Source organism: Oreochromis aureus, linkage group 14 (assembly GCF_013358895.1).
Source record: "Oreochromis aureus strain Israel breed Guangdong linkage group 14, ZZ_aureus, whole genome shotgun sequence".
NCBI lineage: Eukaryota > Metazoa > Chordata > Actinopteri > Cichliformes > Cichlidae > Oreochromis > Oreochromis aureus.
The window spans coordinates 20,243,547-20,262,802 of NC_052955.1; the positions used below are offsets into that span (position 1 = coordinate 20,243,547).

General features: G+C 40.0%; 1 protein-coding gene across 1 annotated transcript in view; it reads left to right on the forward strand.

Moving 5' to 3' along the window:
* The window catches only part of grik4 (glutamate receptor, ionotropic, kainate 4), a 320,489-nt gene that overhangs the window by 153,580 nt on the left and 147,653 nt on the right, over window positions 1-19,256 (forward strand). The window contains exon 4 of the mRNA XM_039622276.1: window positions 331-464. Within this exon, the coding sequence (XP_039478210.1) occupies window positions 383-464 (82 nt within the window). The 5' untranslated portion in view covers window positions 331-382. The remainder of the gene's footprint in view (window positions 1-330; window positions 465-19,256) is intronic.

A 19,256-nucleotide genomic window follows, 5' to 3' on the forward strand; every position in this document is an offset into this window, starting at 1 on the left:
CAATACCAGGGAGATAAAAAATGGATTTTATGTTTAAATATGTAACAAAACAACAAAGACCTAAAAAAAAAAAAAGACTGTTGCCAAGTAATACAGAAAAAACAGCAAAGTCATTAAAACTCCCATGGGCTAAAAATTCACTTAGCTGCAGTCTCGCACTGACACTAATAGATTCCTAGCATGCAATGAGAGATGGCATGAGCAAAACAGAGATGAGGCACTGTATATCTGAAGGCTTATCACTATTCTGCACAGATGTGGCTTGTGTGCGTGTCCAACTTGATGCCTGCTGATGTATAAATGGTGTTCTCTTCTTTGTATATTCTTCAGGTGGCTGTGACAGGGGCACCCCCGGGGCAGGACCCATGAGGAGTCATAGAAGATGCTCACAGCCTGGGCGCTTCTGCTCTTCTTAGCCATGTGGGTGAGAAGCACCTTTGGTGGCCCGCTCTCCTTTCGAATAGGTAAATTGCAAAACATAATGGCTTCCACTCTATACAGTGCATGCTTTTCATTCTACTTGAAATATCAGTGAATGAATGTGTTTAAGTTTTTAATTGTTGAGTGGGAATTGACATTCTGTTGCTTTAGAAATGTCAGCTCAGATAGCTGGATACCCTAATCTTTGCAGTCGCCACTGGCTGGAGGAATTCAATCACAAATGTTGAAAAGTAGCCATGTTTTCCCACATGGCCGTAACACATGGCCTGAGGTATCAACAGGCTACAAAATTAATGTGTGAATGTGACACAGTCCTAATTGTCTGTAAGATACTGTAGAACTACAGTCTATGATCTATAGTTGTTTTACAGTCAGCCACACAACAGCACCATAGACTTTCATGACAACATTATAGTTTAAGAGTATCTGGATGGTACAAACTTAATAATATATACTGTTTACTGTTTGTTGTTCTTTACCATGTATGTTGTGTACAGTGATACAGTATAGCTTTAAGCAATTACCCACTAAAGCAAGCTGGGACCCAAAACAAACCTATTATTCTAACTCTGCACATACTGGAGGCCATAGGTCGAGATTTCCCTACCCTTCCACCTGCATATTAAACGAAATTTAAGGTGTATAATTAGACGAGTGTCAGCTGAGCTATCAGATACATTGATTACCTGTCTGTTTATTGCAGCTCTTTGAAATATTTGAATATAAAAATAATCTGAGCATAGCAAAAATCTGACTCTTATCCTAATGTTTCTCTAATGTTGCCCTTTTCTCACTGTTGTAAGCGGCACTTGCAACTCTGCAACTATTTTGACTGTTACTGTTGGGACTATTGAACAAACACTTTAAAGCATTTTCTAAAATCTAGCAAAACCACTGCAATACTGTGGTTCTGGAAATAGTAGCTGATCGGTGGACCAAGACTAGATTTTTCACTGGAAAGTCTGCTTCAAAAGTCTCATAAACTGCTAGAGTATGCTGGTAACCGATGGAGGTTGGTCCGTCTTGTTATTATTCTCCTACAGTCAGCAGCTCTCTGACTCCCTGTCACTTGCTCCCCGTCTACCAAAAGTGTGACTGACTGTCTCTTCATTTATGTATAGAACCCTTGTCTAAGGTTGGAAACCGCTTGTTCTGTGTGTGTGTGTGTGTGTGTGTGTGTGTGTGTGTGTGTGTGTGTGTGTGTGTGTGTGTGTGTGTGTGTGTGTGTGTGTGTGTGTGTGTACTACATATAGAAATTAATTGCATACAGTGAAACTGAGATAGAGAATCAGAATGACATTGATTCTACGGCTCCCAAACTGTTCCCTGCTGTGATTTCTCAGTGGTCAGCTTTCAACTGTTCTTTTAACAAGAACACTTGAAAGTGAGATCTGTGCGCAGGTTAGAAGGGTGCAAGTTAATAGCACAGAAGCTGTGTACAAATGCTCATGTGGTTATATTAAGACTATTAAAACATCAAATCACTCTTATTTTTAATGCTCCCTTTGGGTTTACCAAAGGGTGCATTAAAAATAAGAGTGCCTCTTTAGATGATGTACAAATGCAATTCTAATTGTTCAGAAGAAAAAAAAGAAAAAAAGCTCAAGGCTTCATGGCTGATAAATGCACACTGGAACTTTAATGCGGCATCCTTTCTTGATCTTTTGTCTTTTCTCTTTACTTCTCTTGTGTGTAAAAGTCTTTTTATCTTTCCAGTATTTTGAACCTTGACGAAACTGAATCAGTTCAAACTGTCATTTTCGAGCGCTATCCCCATTTCTTATTTTTGAACAAGGCATTTATGTATCACTCACTGGTTTTCTCCCCTGTCTGTTCTGTCTCATACAGTAGCTCTGTCACAGCACAGCTGCTGTTTGCAGAATTTTTGCTGGATTGTCACATAATGCCCCAAACCATTTTCTGTATTTTGAAAACAGCAGAGTTTCAGAGTTTACTCTATCAACACAACCAAGAACAAATCATTCCTTGTTTGTGAATATCATCTGAGAAGTAACTTGCAGCCGCATGCCTTTTCTTTCTCCCTGTTTTCCCTACCACCCTTCACCTGATTGTACCAGCTCCACAGCAGCGGTGGTTTATATTTATCTCAATGTTGCATTGTTGATGGATAATTAGGTGCTTGGCCTGTTTTTGTCCATTTCTTCTAATGTCACCTTTGCACAGAAACCCATTCATTGCTAGTTTATTCCAGTACAAGGCATAGATATGCAAAAGTACAAACACAACCACATATACACATTTCACAACCCACAGAGGCACACAAACAAACACATAACCCAAAACACCACTACAACTCTGCCATTTGAGCTGCAGGAGATGGTATTTAACATGGCTGTCCCTGGAGTCCTGCCTGGCTGGCATAATGTCACTGTCTGGCCTTCTCTGAATGTGTGAGTGCCAAAAACAACCTCCTGTCCCTCACACATTTCCACCAGGACCAGCAAGCAGCCAGCAGCAAGCTCAGTGTAGGTGAACTGAGGAACTTCTCTTTGTGCCATGTTCTTAGCAAATCCAGGGATTAGGATCTACTTTTGTTTGTAAATTAATTAAATCATGTGATACTTTAATTTTGATAAGGAAAACTTGTATAAATATAACATGCCTTCTGGCGTTTTTACTGCTGCCTTGTGGTGGGGAACGATTTTTGGGATAAACAATGTTTAAGTTGCAGTGGAGTTGCGATATCAGCCTGGGAAAGTGCAAATTGATTTTCCTTCATTGTTCCTTTTAAAAAAAATGAAAGTAACGACAAGTGAAGCCTTAACCAAATAAAAGAAATGAAAGAGGTGAAATCAATCGCCAAAATGCAATTATAAAAGAACAAAATGAGAAAACAAGAAGACAAACTGCAAACAGTGCCTAAAAATGCTGGTTTACTACCATATGGTGCAGCTTGTTGCTGTGGGTGGTATTCACCCATTAGTTAAGTGAAAAAGTGTCTCCTGTGTAATTCTGTTCAGCTAATAACTTGGTACTTATGCTTATTTCCAGACAGTCATCTTCTAAACACACATTGCTATTATGAGCTGGTGTCTGCTTTTTGTAATACAGAGATTTAAAATGTAGAAAAAATAGAAGAGCAGAATGATTCCTCATCATAGCTACTGTAGCATCTCTATTCAGGACCAGTGCAACTTCAATTTCAACAGAGACCCTAAACATCTAGCTGGGTTTATAAAGAAATTTAATGAATGCCTCAACATAACCCATGAATAACGACTACATACATCAACATAAGGCTTGGCTCATGGACAGTGCTCTTTTAGAGGATAAGTGAAGATGAATGAAATCAAAATGACAAAACTGATCAAATGAAATGGAACTTACTGAAATAAGCTGAAGTCTCTTTCTGTTTTAAATGAGAAAGGTCCTTTAATGACTCTTGGGGCCCAAAGAGCCAGACTGTGATGAAATTTCCGGTGTGCTGTCTCTATTATCTACTACCCAGGTAGGACTAATGGGGAAATTATGGTTCAGCAGTGGTGTCATGTGGGCAGTCTGTTGGCAGTCCATGGGCAGCTTTGGATTGCCTTTTACCTGCAGAGAGTGTCTGTTGTTAGGTTGGGGGCAGAGCCAAAAATATGTGGTACAATTGGTCTGTGAGCTACTCTTTCTTGTGCTGTTGTTGGTCCATCAGCCAGCTGAGACAGAAGTTCTTACATCTAAAGAGCTCAAGTGAAACCAAGTGAAAAAAAAAAAAATGAAGTGTCCACTGTAGTCGCTGTCTTTGCTTTTTTGGGGGGGTGGGCAAAACTCCTGTGTTACTTTCTTCCATGTTCCAGCCCACCAATCAACCAATCAGCCTTTCACCAATGCATGACGAGCACTGTGCAGTTGTGATTTTGGAATATTTTGATGGAGAACTTTATTGGCGGCTGACCACCTGCCCCAAAAGGCTCTCCTTAGGCAAATACCTCCACAAACAGACACAACCAAGGTACCATAAATTAAGCTTTACTGTGGGCTTATCTGAAATCCAAAGGAATGGCTTGACATACTTCTACAAGCCTTCTATGATGATATCATTGGCTATACCATTTTAACGACCATCCTAAATCTCCCTGGGCTTGGCCTACCATCAGTGGTTCTTCAGAATCTTTTCTACTAGTTCAAAAACCAATCAGGATTTCCCAGCACTAAGAACTAGTCCTCACAGCTCAGGGCCAGGATGTCTTTGTTGTGGTCTGTCACCCTTACAGAGCAAAACCGTTACACGATTAGAGCCAGTAATCTCACCAGGAAGAGGCAATCACACTTCCTGTGCATAAGGTCGTGTCGCACATAAACCAACCTGAAACAGCTCTAAATGATTCAAAAAGGGTTTTAGTAGCTCTGTCTTTCACATGGGTTTTGCTATAATTAGAGCAATATTCATCAACACTACCAACATTGTCTTGCCCTGCAGAGACTCCGCTCTCCATTCTGGGTGGTTTAATAGCAGAATATAAAAGTAAATTATCTGATCATCATACATGAACATGCCACATAAACATTAAAGTTAGTATTTTTTATTATGCTCACTTTATTTTTATTGGTGTTTTATTTTATTATTTTATTAAGTCACTTTGCATTATATGGAAAAAGTATTGAGCAACACTTCAGGTATTTTCAGAGCCATTGCTACAGGTGTATAAAATGAAGAGCATGTAGATATGTAGTCTGCCTTTACAAACATTTTGGAAACAATGGGTCATTCTAAAGTGCTCACTGAAACTGAGTGTGGTATTATAATAGCATGCCACTATTGCAACCATTGCATAGTATGTAAAAGTAGCTGACGAGCTGCTGACTCTAACTGCTCCTCTGGCATTAATATCAGCACAAACACTGCGCTGGGAGCTTCATGGCATCAGTTTCCATGGTTGAGCAGTTCCTGTAGGGGTACTATATAGGCAGCCCAGTACTTTTTTCCATATAGTGCATTTTAACTTTGTGTTATTGCACTGCAAAACCAGTAAGCAATTTGTATAATTGATTGTCTTTGAAGCTAATTTCAGGGATTGCATAGCTTGTCAATAAACAGCTTGAACAGCTGTTTATTGACTATGTTATGCAATGGCTGGCAGGGGGATGTATGAAAAATAGATATCTCACTCCCTGACGTTTAATTGAATCATCGGTTTCTTGTTATATATATATGTCCTCGAGGATAACTCGAGAGGCAAGATATGTTTTGTTGGCTTTATTTGCACATTTGTTATTATTTTGTCAGAGTGCAACAGAAAGAAAAAGAGAGAACTGTCCATGTTCCTCACCATCTTCCTTTAGCTGTCCCAATGATCCCCAAGTGCTCACAGGTCAGCTGGGATATGTAATCCCTCATGCATTTTGTATATGTCTGGTGGTCTCCTCCCAATTGTACATGTCCAGAGGGAGAGACCAAACGGCAACTTTAACAAATGCCTGAAAGTCATTAATTTGCTTCTTTGAGAGTACCGCGGTTAACATGCTTAGCACATTTTCATTAAGTTTTGCTTTCAGTTTAGCTTTTTCAAAACATCTAAATAACATACAAATATGTACCTATAGGGGAAAGAAACGATACATTTGTGTGAGGTGTTTTTAAATGTTATCATCTGTTATCATCTGTCAAAGCACACCAGCAACAAAAATACCAGCAGTTTTTAAAATCCAGAAAATGGTGTAATGGCTCTCATTCTATCTTGGTACTCGTAGATCTACTTTGCCAGATAATCTGATGACAGCAAACATTTCTCTATGTGTGTTTGTTACTGACGTTTCTCAGTTCTAAGCGTTAAACAAAACAACGTTTTCAATTAAACTCTTAAGAAGACAGCTGGAATTCTTGTTTAGCTGACAATCAACTGATTTATGTAAATAATCTTCAATCAAATTTGAATCATTATTAAGACAACTTAATGTCATAATCAGAGAAAATGAAAATTTATACATAGTAATAACAAAATGCTCACATATGCTGCCCTGAAGTTGCTGCTGTTCTCACAGTTAATGCATGAGATCCAGTCTGAGGAGTGTTAAACACAAAATGTTCAGATTTTTTACATTACCCTTAAAACACTTACAGAGCATCCCGGACTACTGAGGGAGCAGCAACAAGACTATCTCCACAGGAAGAACTCAAATCGAATCTTTGTCTGCTTCTTTGCTCTCTTTTCCGAAGTCAGTGGGAGAACACGATAGAGGATTCTCGGTGGGGTAAATTCAATTGGTTTTTCTTTCCCAGCAGCAGAGTCTGACCCTGCGCCATGGCAGCTGGCAGGTTGGCATCATGTGAGCTCTTAGTGAGGAATAGTTTGTTGTGAGATAAATGTATTAAATGCAAAACGTACTCATCATCATCAAATGTTTATTAAGGAATACCACATCCTATATGGCCCCAGTCATGTAGGTCTAGAGATCCTTGGTAACCACTGGTTGCTAGGGAAAAATGTGTATTTCCCCAGCATGCAGGATGTTGCTTGCTGTCGCTGGGTGTCAAAGATGGTGCTGCAACAAAAACCTCCTTGTGATTGCTTTGGTTTCCATGGTCGCCCGTACTTTATATAGAGACTTGTCTGCTAACACTCACCAGCTACTTATTAAGCAAGTTAATCACCAAGTGTTTGTGGACAAGTGGGTGCTTTCTATGTAACCACAACAGTTGCAAAGAGGTTTTTGATGCAGCATTTTCTTTGCAGCTGATTTCACTCAGCAACAGCAAAAAAAACACTAACCAACAGGTTGGGGAATCCACACTGTTCCCTAGCAATCGCAGACTGCCAAGAGGTCGCCAACCCCTCTCTAGGCTGTTGTGACTGCGGTTGGGTTGGGTCAGGTTGGCTGTAGCTCAGGAGGTAGCGCAGATTATCATAATCAAAGGGTTGGTAGTTTGATCCTTGGCTGCTGCAATCTCCAGTCTTGGGAGAGATCCCCATCATTTCAGATGTGTTCATCAATGTGTACAGTGAATATTAGATACAAAGCACTTGGGTGTAGGAAAACATGCTTTGGTAAAAAGCATGGCCTCCTGTTTTGGTGCTGAATTTTGGCAATAGAAATAAATCATTTGCTGCAGTACCAGTATTAAAAATATTGTATTTCTGTATTTCTGGAGAGAGTGGGCTCTAGTTTGTGTGCTTGTGTTTGTTCACATCTATGAACACTGTTATGTACTGTATGTGGCTCCAGACACCAGGGGCATGTAAGGTGCATCAGCAAAATTGAAGCCCACAGGTAGGGTCTAATAGTGTAATTAGCCCTGCTGAGGTAATACCCACAAGTCAGCAGCATCACACTGTCACTTCCCTCAGTTCAGCCCCATCTACGCTCACGGTGACTTATTAAGGCTGGCTGCTAGAGCCACCATGGCTGAGTCATTGTGCCCTTGCCTCCAGTCAGGTTCATTCTGCCCTCGCATGCTCTGATTTCAGCTGGCATCTATGAACTCATTTAACACACTGTTACTGGAAAAGCAGAGAAGATAGCGTGTCAGAAAGGAAGGAGAGTAAATAACTGTGAGGGAAGCATCATGCAGTGCTTTGACATATCATTTGAATTGTAGCATTGGTTCCTCTGTGGTGAAAAATGTAAATGTTGGCTTGAACTGATGCTAAAGCAGAGACCAAGATGTCCAGCTGAGGAGCCACAAGAGGAGATTTAATGATTAATCTCTCTGCTTCTAATTAGTATGGGAGCCGTTAGGTTAATGACACTCAGACATGTGTACTCATGGAATTGAAGCCACAGGGTACATTTTCAGCTAAACCTCTTTTTCGGCGACCACCTGTTACAAGAGTCAACTCAAACTGCTCAGTTTTCTTTGATTCACTCTGAGGCCAACAAAGGTAATGAGGGGATATCAGAAAGACACGGTGCTTAATTACAGAATACCGTATGTGCAGAGAAAGAAAAAGGCTCTTTGTTATAGTATACATCAATCATGTAATTGGAAAATGTTTGTCCAGGACTGTAGAGAGGAAATTATGAGCAGAATTAATCCCACATACATGCACATACAAATCCATCCTCAGGCGCTGACTGAGGGGGGAAAGTTTATGATTAATCTCCAAGGTTTTAATTAGCGGGGCAGGTGCTGAGACCAATCGTTTAGTTAATGGCAGTAATGGCAGATAGGAGTGATGTTATGCAATTATGCACACTATTTTGCTCCTGAGCCTACCGCATAAATTATTCACCAAATCTGATAAAGTCACAGTGAGTAGGTACGTAGTGTGCTTGTACTTTAGTTTTAACCACACACATCCCAACAAACACAAAACACAGCCTCCTGAATTAATGTGTTCTCCACAGATAAGAACAAATTGAAATAAATATTGCCCATTTGGTCATGTGCATGCACACATACTCTATATGCACTCTAAAAAAACCACACGTTAGCTATTATCAGCTACACACAAACATAAAAACATTTGCACTTGAATTATTAACAAACTAATTACAAGCTGCAGGATGATGTTTGCGGATGTGTAATGGGACACTGCCACACGCTGAGGTGGAGGAATGTGAGAGCGAACAGGGTTGCTATCCTTTTCAGTTATGCGATGATGTAGAATGAAAGGTATAACCAGAACACTGGCTGAAGTTTAAATGGAATCAGGGCCTTGGTTGTTTGTTTTGTCTTGTCATCTGCTCACGTGTCAGCCTATAAAACAAACAGCAGACCAAACAGCATCTATAACCCTTGTGATTATGGCATTAACAATGCTATACCAGCCTCTTATCTACTGCCAGCCTACCTCTTATGAAAGTCCTTGCATCAGAGATGGATTGCTTCTTCTGACACGGTCTCACGCCTTGCTCTGCGCTGACATTCATTTTTGTTTTAGCTGTCACGTCACTGTAGCAGAAAGATCTTTATGTTCTGTATCACTTTTGCACTTAGGTTATGAAACATAAGTCGAAGAATAAAGTGTGAATCAAGTGAGCATTATTTTATATCTGAAATATGTCAAATTGGACCCTTTAGCAAGTAAATTATTGCACGAGGATAGATAGATAGATAGATGGATAGATAGATAGATATGATGTTATTGTGTACTGATGCTCAGTTGATGCTAAAAATGTAGGATTGTCTCATAATTACATTACTTCCTTTACACTTTCTTAAGCAGCACATTCCTGAATTGCTTGCAAGTGGTCCAGAATGCCACTTTTAGGCCATGGTCTATTTATACTGGCTCCCTGTAGAATTCATAAACCAACTGATTGTTAAGTTCAAATACTCAGAGGCATACATGATGAGTCACCCACCTAAGCTATAGCTCTGTTTCTGCGAGGTATTTAATCTACAATAACTAACACTTAATACTTTGGCCTCTATTTTCTCCGGGGAGGAATCAGGGACATTTTTTTTCATTGTTTATTTCTATTCGTCCCACATTTGCACCACACGGCGCTGCATCTCCTCGACAAGGACATCAATTTCCTCTTAGAAGTAGCTGTGTTTGTGCAGCAGATCTTGACTCTCCTCATCCATTACAGTCAGGGCATTGTAGAGAGAGCACTGCTTTTAAAGGGAATTAGAGGAGATGATTTGATTATTCGTGATTCATGTCAACCTCAAACTTAGTGTAATTTATTCTCCCTGTTCTAAACTGTTTTACACCTCCAGCACGTGAGCACTACGTCTGCGTTCTCAAAAGGAATTAATATCAGTTGTTTTTTCAAAACCATGCAAAGTCCATGAACTTGTGCCAGTGATTGTGCTTATTGCTCGATTCATTAAAATATAGTTATAAATGCTGTGAAATGCCCTGCTTTTTTCCTGTGGAGAGTTATTATCTCTTGGCAGCTAGAGGGGGAAAACAGCTTTTGTTGGCTGTGCTTTGATTAGGGTGAAATAAAACACAACATCAATGCCAGATAAAAATCCATGCATATACTGGCTCAGATATACAGAGAATCATATACAGAAACATCAACAGGCAGAAGCATCTAACCTCCCTAACTGCAATGATAGCAAACTTTTCTGATGTCCTCTCATCGAGCTGCTTGTTAGTCTGATGCAGAGATGTTTTTTATGCATAGATGGCTACAGCAGTGTGGTCTGCCAGTTACAGCGTGTTCTGTAACTGCATGTCTTCAACACAACAGTATTATCGTTTAAACATTCCTGAGTTTCAGTACCTTCTATTTTGAAATTTTAGGGAAACTAACTGCCTCATAAAACTGCATGCGGTCATCATTTATACCACATTGATGATAGCACAATTTGATTAGAGGCGTGCTCTGAGTGCTCTGAGCACCAAAAGTGTTTGGTGGTAGTGCAAAGAAAAGACTTGGTCTGAATAGAGTCCATATGAGTGAGTGGCCTGAGTGATGAGGGTTATTCAGACCATGGGTCAGATTGGTGAGAGGTGGGGTGTGGGGGGATAGTGTTTGTTAACAGTCCGAATGGCTCAGGGGAAGAAGCTGTTTGTCGGTCTGGAGGTGTGGGACCTGATTGACCCAAGGCGCCGAGCAGACGGCAGCGGGTCGAACAAAAAGTGGGCGGGGTAGACAGTGGTTTTGCAGATCTTCTCAATGTCACGATCATGGGTCTTTTGACCCAGCGTTTTGAGTTTTAGTTTATTTTGATTTTTAAGGTTTATGTTTAAATTCTAAGTTTTCTAAGTTCATTTGTTTATTAGTTTCCCCTTACGTTTCCAACCCCTGTGTTAAGTCTCCCTTGTCCTTTATGTGTTTCATGTCTGCATGTCTTTTGTTGTCAAGGTCATGTTGTCACGTCTGCGTTTCATTATGTTTCCTATTTTATTTTGAAGAGGTTCTGTGTTCCTGTGTTCTGTGTGTTTAGCTTTACGTTTCCCCTGTGACGTCGTTATGCTCATTTGTTTCAGCTGTTTCCGCATGTGTTTCCACTTCCCTCATTATCCTCCTGTGTCTATTTAGTCCGTGTGTTTTCAGCAGTGTTGGTCAAGTTACTTGAAAAAAGTAATCAGTTACTAATTACTGATTACTTCCCCCAAAAAGTAATCCCGTTACTTTACTGATTACTTATTTTCAAAAGTAATCGATTACTTAGTTACTTAGTTACTTAGTTACTTTTTAAAAACACGATTTACAACCTGAATAGGTGATAAAGCGATAGATCTTTCAGCCCAATTCTACTTTTTCTGCATAATTCATCATACAAAATGTAATCAAATGGAAAAGTCTCTTTTAAAACTTGTTTTATTAGTTTTAATCTTTTAACTTTATGCATCAAGCAAAATTAAATTATATGCAACATTCTCTGACTGGAAGAAATTTGTTTAACATTTAAACCTATTTTCTGCACATTCCAGCACATAAAATAAAATATTTTTTTGTGTTTACACTCACTCTTTCAAATAGATGCAAGTAAAACACAGCAGAAAATAAATAAAATCAAAGACTAGCGGTCCTGTTGCTCTATTTTCACCTGTAAAGCAGGACTGGGGTAGGCGGAGGAGGTTTACCCTGGTGCAGGTGTGCCGCAGCGGTCAGTGGAAGAATCCGCGAGTTTCTCTGTGAATTTCACATTACGTCGTAGTACACTCGGTGCTTGCTTGGAAGTTTAGGGTTTTTTCGCTGTAAAAGAAGTTTTCTTCCCACGCACAACGGACACTAATGTTTTTGTCACTTTTTATGGAATCAAACTCAAAATAAGGTCAGTACTTCCACGCTTTAAACGCTGCATGCTACACTCTGTCCCGCACTCGATATATTATGATCTGCAGACAGCTGTTGTCACGAACGTCGCACTCGCTTACGTCACTGTCATGAGACGTTCTCGCAAAAAATCACGGTTTTTAGTAACGCAGTAACGCAGCGTTCCTACGTGAAAGTAACGGTAATCTAATTACCGTTTTTGCAATAGTAATCCCTTACATTACTCGTTACTTGAAAAAAGTAATCAGATTACAGTAACGCGTTACAAGTAACGCGTTACTGCCCATCTCTGGTTTTCAGTCATTCCTTCTCAGGTCGTCTGCTGTGTTCACATCATGCATCCAGGTTTTTTCCATGTCTCTATGCCAGGTCCCACGTTCAAGGGTTTTTCATGCTTTAAACTTAGTTCACCCAGTTTAGTTTGTTTAGTTTCACCTTTGCCTTTTGTTTTGTACTTCTTTGCCAGCCTTAATAAACAGCTCGTTTTTTGTTATTCCATGCAGTGTTGCCAACTTAGCGACTTTGTCGCTATATTTAGCGAGTTTTCAGACCCCCTTAGCGACTTTTTTTCTAAAAAGCGACCAGCGACAAATCTGGCGACTTTTTCTGGTATTATTGGAGACTCATTTATGACGAATTTTTGACGTGAAAATGCGTATCGCTCTTACTCTCAACAAGCAGCGGGTGCTGCTGTGGGCACCTCACCCGTGTCAAAGCGCTCACAGGCGGAGGATAGTCCTCCCCCAGCTGCTATCAGGGCAGGAGACGTTCACATCTATGCGTCCAAACTGCAAATGAATCCCGCATGAGCGAAGCCGCTGCTCCCGCACTGACTGTAACGCAGTCAGTTCTTTTACTGTTATGTTGTTTTGTGGATCACAAGGTTTAAAACTACTTATAAACACACACACACATAAAGTAACTCCACCAGAGTGCCTATTTCGGGTCACTTTTGCCAGTCCAAGCCCGGATAAAGGAGTAAGGTCTGGAATTGTGACATTAAAAAAAACAATAATTGCTAAAAGAAATTTAATTTGTAGTTCTAAATAAATTCTAAATGCATTTAGGACGTTTTAACTCGATTTATGTCTCTTCCACAATGTTATTTTTCTCTCCTACAGCGTAGGTTACAATTACATTAGCATGACCAATTATGCAAATTAGGCCATGATGTCATTTAGCGACTTGTAGCGACTTTTAGGACAGCCAGTAGCGATTTTTCTTACTGAGGAGTTGGCAACACTGATTCCACGTCACGTTTCACGTTCTGTTTTGGTCTGCATTTGAGTCCTTTTTCGCAATACATACAACCTGCCTCAGCCAGACTGTGACACTCAAACTTCAATGTACTTTTCTGCATTCATCATTCAGAATCAGAATATAAAAGTTATTCTGATTCTAATTCTAAATCAATAATCCAGAAAAGTACAATCAAGTTTTGATCCAGCATACAGTACCATGTGGAAAGTGTCTTCATTCAGACATCAACCAAAAATGACATGTCTCACCAACACCCAAGTACACACAGGCAGTCACGTTGTTTGATGTTTAAAAGGAGTATAAAAGCCAGTAGTTAATAACAACTGGGACTTGTATAATGTCCAGAGGTGTGGTTGTGACAACTAAACATTTTTGGGGGCAGGTGGTGGATATTTCAATAGCTGTAGATTTAGATATTTTTTTAAATGAACTGCCTCTCTGAGGTTTGGATTGTAGTTACTTGAAGGTGTTTATTGGTGAAGTTGTGTATTTGTATCAGCCACATTATGTTTTGTCAAAATTTCCTTACATATCCATCCTGCTGTGTTTTCCGGTTGTTTGAGCATGTATTATTTACCTTCATGTTAAAGTAGTGAAGCTTTGACACAATGAGTACGGTGCCTAAGTGCTTTGAAGACTAATCCTGTGTAAACACAGATGGGTAGGTGGAGTTGCTCTGTCATTTAAACAAACAATATAATAAATGAGGAAAGCAATTAAAGAGATTGAAAGGAGAACCTCAGGTTTTTTTAATAATGAATAACCTTAATATTGTGCTGTAATACAGTCGGTGTAAGACCATAAAAGAGTACTGCAAGTGTTTTAGTGCATATAGTTGTTACATGGTAATGACCACAGATGGGCTCAAGAGTAAAAGCCTGCCTCTAATATAAGCCTGCTTCAAATAAAAGCCTGCTGCTTTCTGCAGCTTGGGTAAATGAAAGACTTTAACAGTGTTTGAGGAAATATGGGTGGTCATTTGGTGGTGAGATTAACTGCCCCCTCTATGAGATACTCTGACCAGTGTCACACCAACGGTACTTTCCAAACACCAATCAGAGAAAGTGTAGTTTGATGTAATCTATCAGAAATATTAATAGATATCCTAAACAATAACAGAGTCCCTGACTATAAATTAGCATCTGACACTATAAAACTGGGGAAACACTCTGTCTTCTTTAATGTAAATTGCCTGAAGTTTCAGACTGTCTCAAATGATGCAGTACTTAAAATGATTTATTCAGTACTTAAAATTACTTAGAATATAATTTGTGTCTCGTTTCCTGTAAAATACCCTGAAGTTATACACAACTTAAATTTACTTACAGTATAATTATTTCTGCTACTTTGTGAAAACTTGAATTGTTACCCTGTTATTCTACTGTATGTATCAGGAAGTCTTCGTAGGTAAACACAATATATTATAATTTCAGGTAAAATACATTTAAATTCCCTTTAATTATAATGTGCTTTGACTCAATTAGTTACTCATCCAACATATGAGTAATACTATAGTATATAGTATATACTATAGTATGCTATATAGTCCACACTCCCAAGCTTCCTTTGTTTTCTGACAGATTTTCTTGTTCATTTTTGCCATTTCTTGTTTTGTTTTTGGGGGGGGTTTGTGTGTGTATGGCCCTTGTGGGCTGTTTTACAGACTCTGCCTTTTTGTCTGTTCGCTATTTGGATTATTTAACTCGCTGCCAGGCTTTCTGTGGATGACCTCTGCCTTTCCTCTGAATAAAGGTTTGGATTTTGGAGCTTTTTGCTTAGTTCTCCTGCACTTGGATCTTCCTCCTCAGCGTTTATTACAGATGCAGAATCCCTACTTAAGTGTCAGGCAGAGACGGGGAACACTCTGCTGCTTTGTATGTATCGACATGCCACAACCTCAGAGACAGTAAATGACCTAGACATACGCGGCACACTACTGCATTCAAATGTGCACACACGCAAAAAGAGAGATTGTATTTTTGTGCTTTGGCAACATTGTTTCTGAAAGCTTTCGTGCCAATAAAGCTGAACTGAAATGTAAAACTTGAAGCCCGTGAAGGAGATGCGCAATTATGAAATCAGCTGGAACTAAAACATAAACCATTTTTAAATTTATTTTGTGTCCCCATATTACCTTAAACTGTATAAATAACAAGACGAAATAATAAGTAACAGGCATATACACTATTATCTGTAACCTCACATGCACATATATACACACAACTAAACTGTGTCTTTTTCTGTGCACCACTGTTAGTAAGGTATAAAGTAGATCACAAATGGCTGCCATTACAGAGAAACATCCGTGTCCAATTTATGCTGTATAAGAAGTTTCAATCAACCACACACGCTTGCCACACATTGAAAACGTCCTTGTAAGTCTTGGTTTTTTTATGGCCACAGAAGCATGCATTATTCTACAGCTCAAAGTAACGGCAGCTATGCTGAAGCTATTGGCCGTGGTTTTGGATCATCACAGAAACTTTGTTTGGGATTTGCTCTATTACCACAGGAAAACACAAGGAACAACTGAGATTAGTGATGAGATAAAGCTCAGTGTTCCTACCAGGCAGTTTCACACACCCAAGCAGCTGTTTTTTTCCCTCCTCTCCTGTTTTATTTCTGTCTGTTTAGTCTATGAGGACAGTGGTGTAGAGGAACTCCCATTGGCCCCTTCTTCACTTGCCTTTTTCCTGCATTTCAGATGGATCAATTCCTCTAGCACAGCAAACCTTAACTGTTGACATTTGGAGGTTAAAGGGTATCAAGTTGTGTCTCTCGTGCATATGAAGACCCCAGATACTTATTTTCACCTGACAGCAGGAAGCTTCATGAAGGTTCACTATATCCCCCTGTATGTGAGACCTCTCCCCTACTAAAAGCCTGACCTATGAGCAGAAATTGCCAACAACAGGGATACAGCATCTCTTAAGGTGCAGTGAAAATGGGAGAGTGGATGTCCTAGGGAAAGGCATCTTGTGGAGTGTTCAGTACTTGCTTGCAGTGTTGCTATAAACTAAAATTTTTGACCTGTATACTATTGAGTGTTACTGTAATTATTTAAAAAAAGGCAGAACAAACAAAAAAACTAAAAATAAAGTTAACTTTTTGAGAACGGGCACGTTTTAAAGAAAAATGCAGCTGTTTACCTAACAATATGGCCAATTTCTATATTTTTTTCAGTAGCCCTAGGCTACCTCAGAGCTCCAGAAAATTGTGCTGGACCAACATTAGCAAAACAATGAAGGAAGCCACTTTTGTTTATTTTGTTTAATCCATTAGTAATGGTGAAAAGCAAGCACCTCTCATCTCTGCTGGGGTCAGCCTGACACTCCCGTCGGTCATTTACTAAATACGGATAAACTATTTTGAGCTTGATTACATTTGGCACCTTTGGCATTTTATTCATTAAACAGATTTAATTCTTTAAATACAGTTTTTTACAGACACACACATCACAATGTACTAGTACAAAATATTGCCTGGTCACATCCTGCTTTGGTCAATGTGCCTTGTGCCATATTTTCATCCATGCACACACATAGATACATACAGTAGCATACAATAGCACACACAAAACTCTTCTCCCTTGACACCACATTCTGCCAGTCCCTCTCCATTATGCCTCACCTCTGATCACGGCTCACAGTGAAGAGTTTGGCGAGCCCTCAGAGCACCGGCGACCCAGCTGCTGCCAGACTCTCTGCCATAAGAATCAGATGGCACAGACATCGACAGCTGCCACCTTTGCCTTGAGCACCACCTCTGGCTACACAGATGCCTGGTGGTGTGTTCATGTGCACTGGTTCCACTTGTGACTGTGTCGTAACACATATGTGTGCACTCGCCTGTAAATCTGTGGCATTGCCTACTGCTCTATTTCTGTCATTCACCCCCATATGGTATAAACTTATTTACTAAATGTTTGTTCGGAAGGGAACGCTGCTTGACTAATAGATAACTAGCCCCAGGAGGGACCAGTACCAGGAATGTTCCCAGTTCTGAGCATAATCCACAAAACACGTATAGCGGGTTATGAAGACAAAAGGAAACCTCATCAGTTATAACATGGTGGAAGAAAAATTCATATGCCTTATTGTATGTAGTTTGCTATGTTTCAGTGATTCAATAATAACAAGCTTGAAAGTCAGAGTTTGGAGTGAGCACCTTTATTGTTCAACACAGCCTGAACTCTCTTAGGCTAGCTTTTATGTCATTTCATCAAGTAGCCTTCAGGAATCGTTCTCCAGCATTCTTGAAGGTCGTTCAAAGCTCTTCTTTGGATGTTGGCTGCCTTTTTTGTTCTTTACTTGCTCAAGATGATCCAACACTGCTTCAGTAATGTTGAGGTCCGGGCCCTGGGGAGGCAAGTCTGTGACTGATTATATGTTCCATTATGTGTTTTTCTACCCAGATATGCTTTTACTGCACTGTGCATCTTAATATAATCCAGTCATCAGATACCCTGTGAGGAAAGAATCACGCAATGGAGGACAGGGTACACGTAGTGGTGAAATGACACATTTCATAGCTCAGCATCAGTGACATCGTTGTAAAGTACAGGCAAAATTAAACACAAATACATATATATAACTGGGACTGTAGGCCAGTATGGCAGTCTATCAAGTGTGTACAGACAGCTTGACTATTTTCACTGCGCAGCCAACTGTGTTATTAACTCGCTCTGTGCTGAATCAGTTGACAGGTCTCTGGGTCCCATTGAGTGTGTGTTTGTGTGTGTTTGTGTGTGTTAGTGTGTGTGTTTGCATGGCTTTTTTTTCCTCTCCTTTTTTGCCTCCCAGCTCTCCATCACCAGCTCCCTCACTGTTCAGGGTCAACGAAGATTGTCCCTCTTGTATTTCTGCTATCTCCTTACCTCAGATTACACAGAGTGCAGTCCTGTAGGAAAGCACCATGGATTACCGCCCACTCCTGCACACATGTGTCCAGTAGTGTCCCTGGATCCCTCACCTTATCAACCACATATGTACACCAACTGAGGCTCCCATGAGGGCTCTATATCCACTGGTCTTCTTAAAACCTCATGGACACAAAGCATACAACCTTTTTTGTTTCTCTTTCGCCCACACTGAAGTAGAAGATCATGTGTATACACACCCATAACCCCCTTTAAGCAGTGTTTTCAGCACCAGACTTCAACATCAAGAGAATAATGTGATAAACACTTTGAGTCTACTAGTTACATTGTAACTAGCGCTATACACTGCTTTAGCTCAACCTTTGCGAGGAACCTTAGACAACTATTCAGCATTTCCAGCCTCATTTACAGTATGGAGCTCGGTGCCTGTGTATTTGTTAACAGTGCAGATGTGCTGTGGTCACATCCCCACGCAGTGTTCTGTGTCCCATGTGATGTTCAGATGAGGCAGAGGTGACCCTCAGCTGAAGCACTACATACCAAAGTAAAAGCAGAAACACTGACTATGGGTTCTAGTAGATGCAGAAGCAAAGGTATGAACTACAACATTTACTGGTGAGGGTGGTGACGACAGACTCTACTGTACTTGTTGCAGAGTCCAGCATTGTTCTCCCTGGAGTTTTATTAGGCTTGTCTATGGAAACTTTGAACGCCGTTAGATACCTTCTGCTCTTACTCAATTCAACCCCAAAGCTCGCAAATTACTTCTCCTGCTGTTTCTCCCTCTAGACATCTCTCCATGTCTTTTCTTCCTGGATCTCTATGTTCCCTTCACTGTTGTTATCTTTGTAGTCTTTTCCAAAGTTCTTTTAGTCTCATGAGGAAAGCTCGAAGCCCAGTTGGAATCTCTCATAACATCCTGTTCGCTGAGAAACCTCAGAAACCTCACCAGTGTCTTTCTCTCAAACTATGCTTATAATCTAATCTAAGTGATGGTTTCATAGATGAATTTGGATGCTATGTTGTTTAGAAAATATTAGAAGCA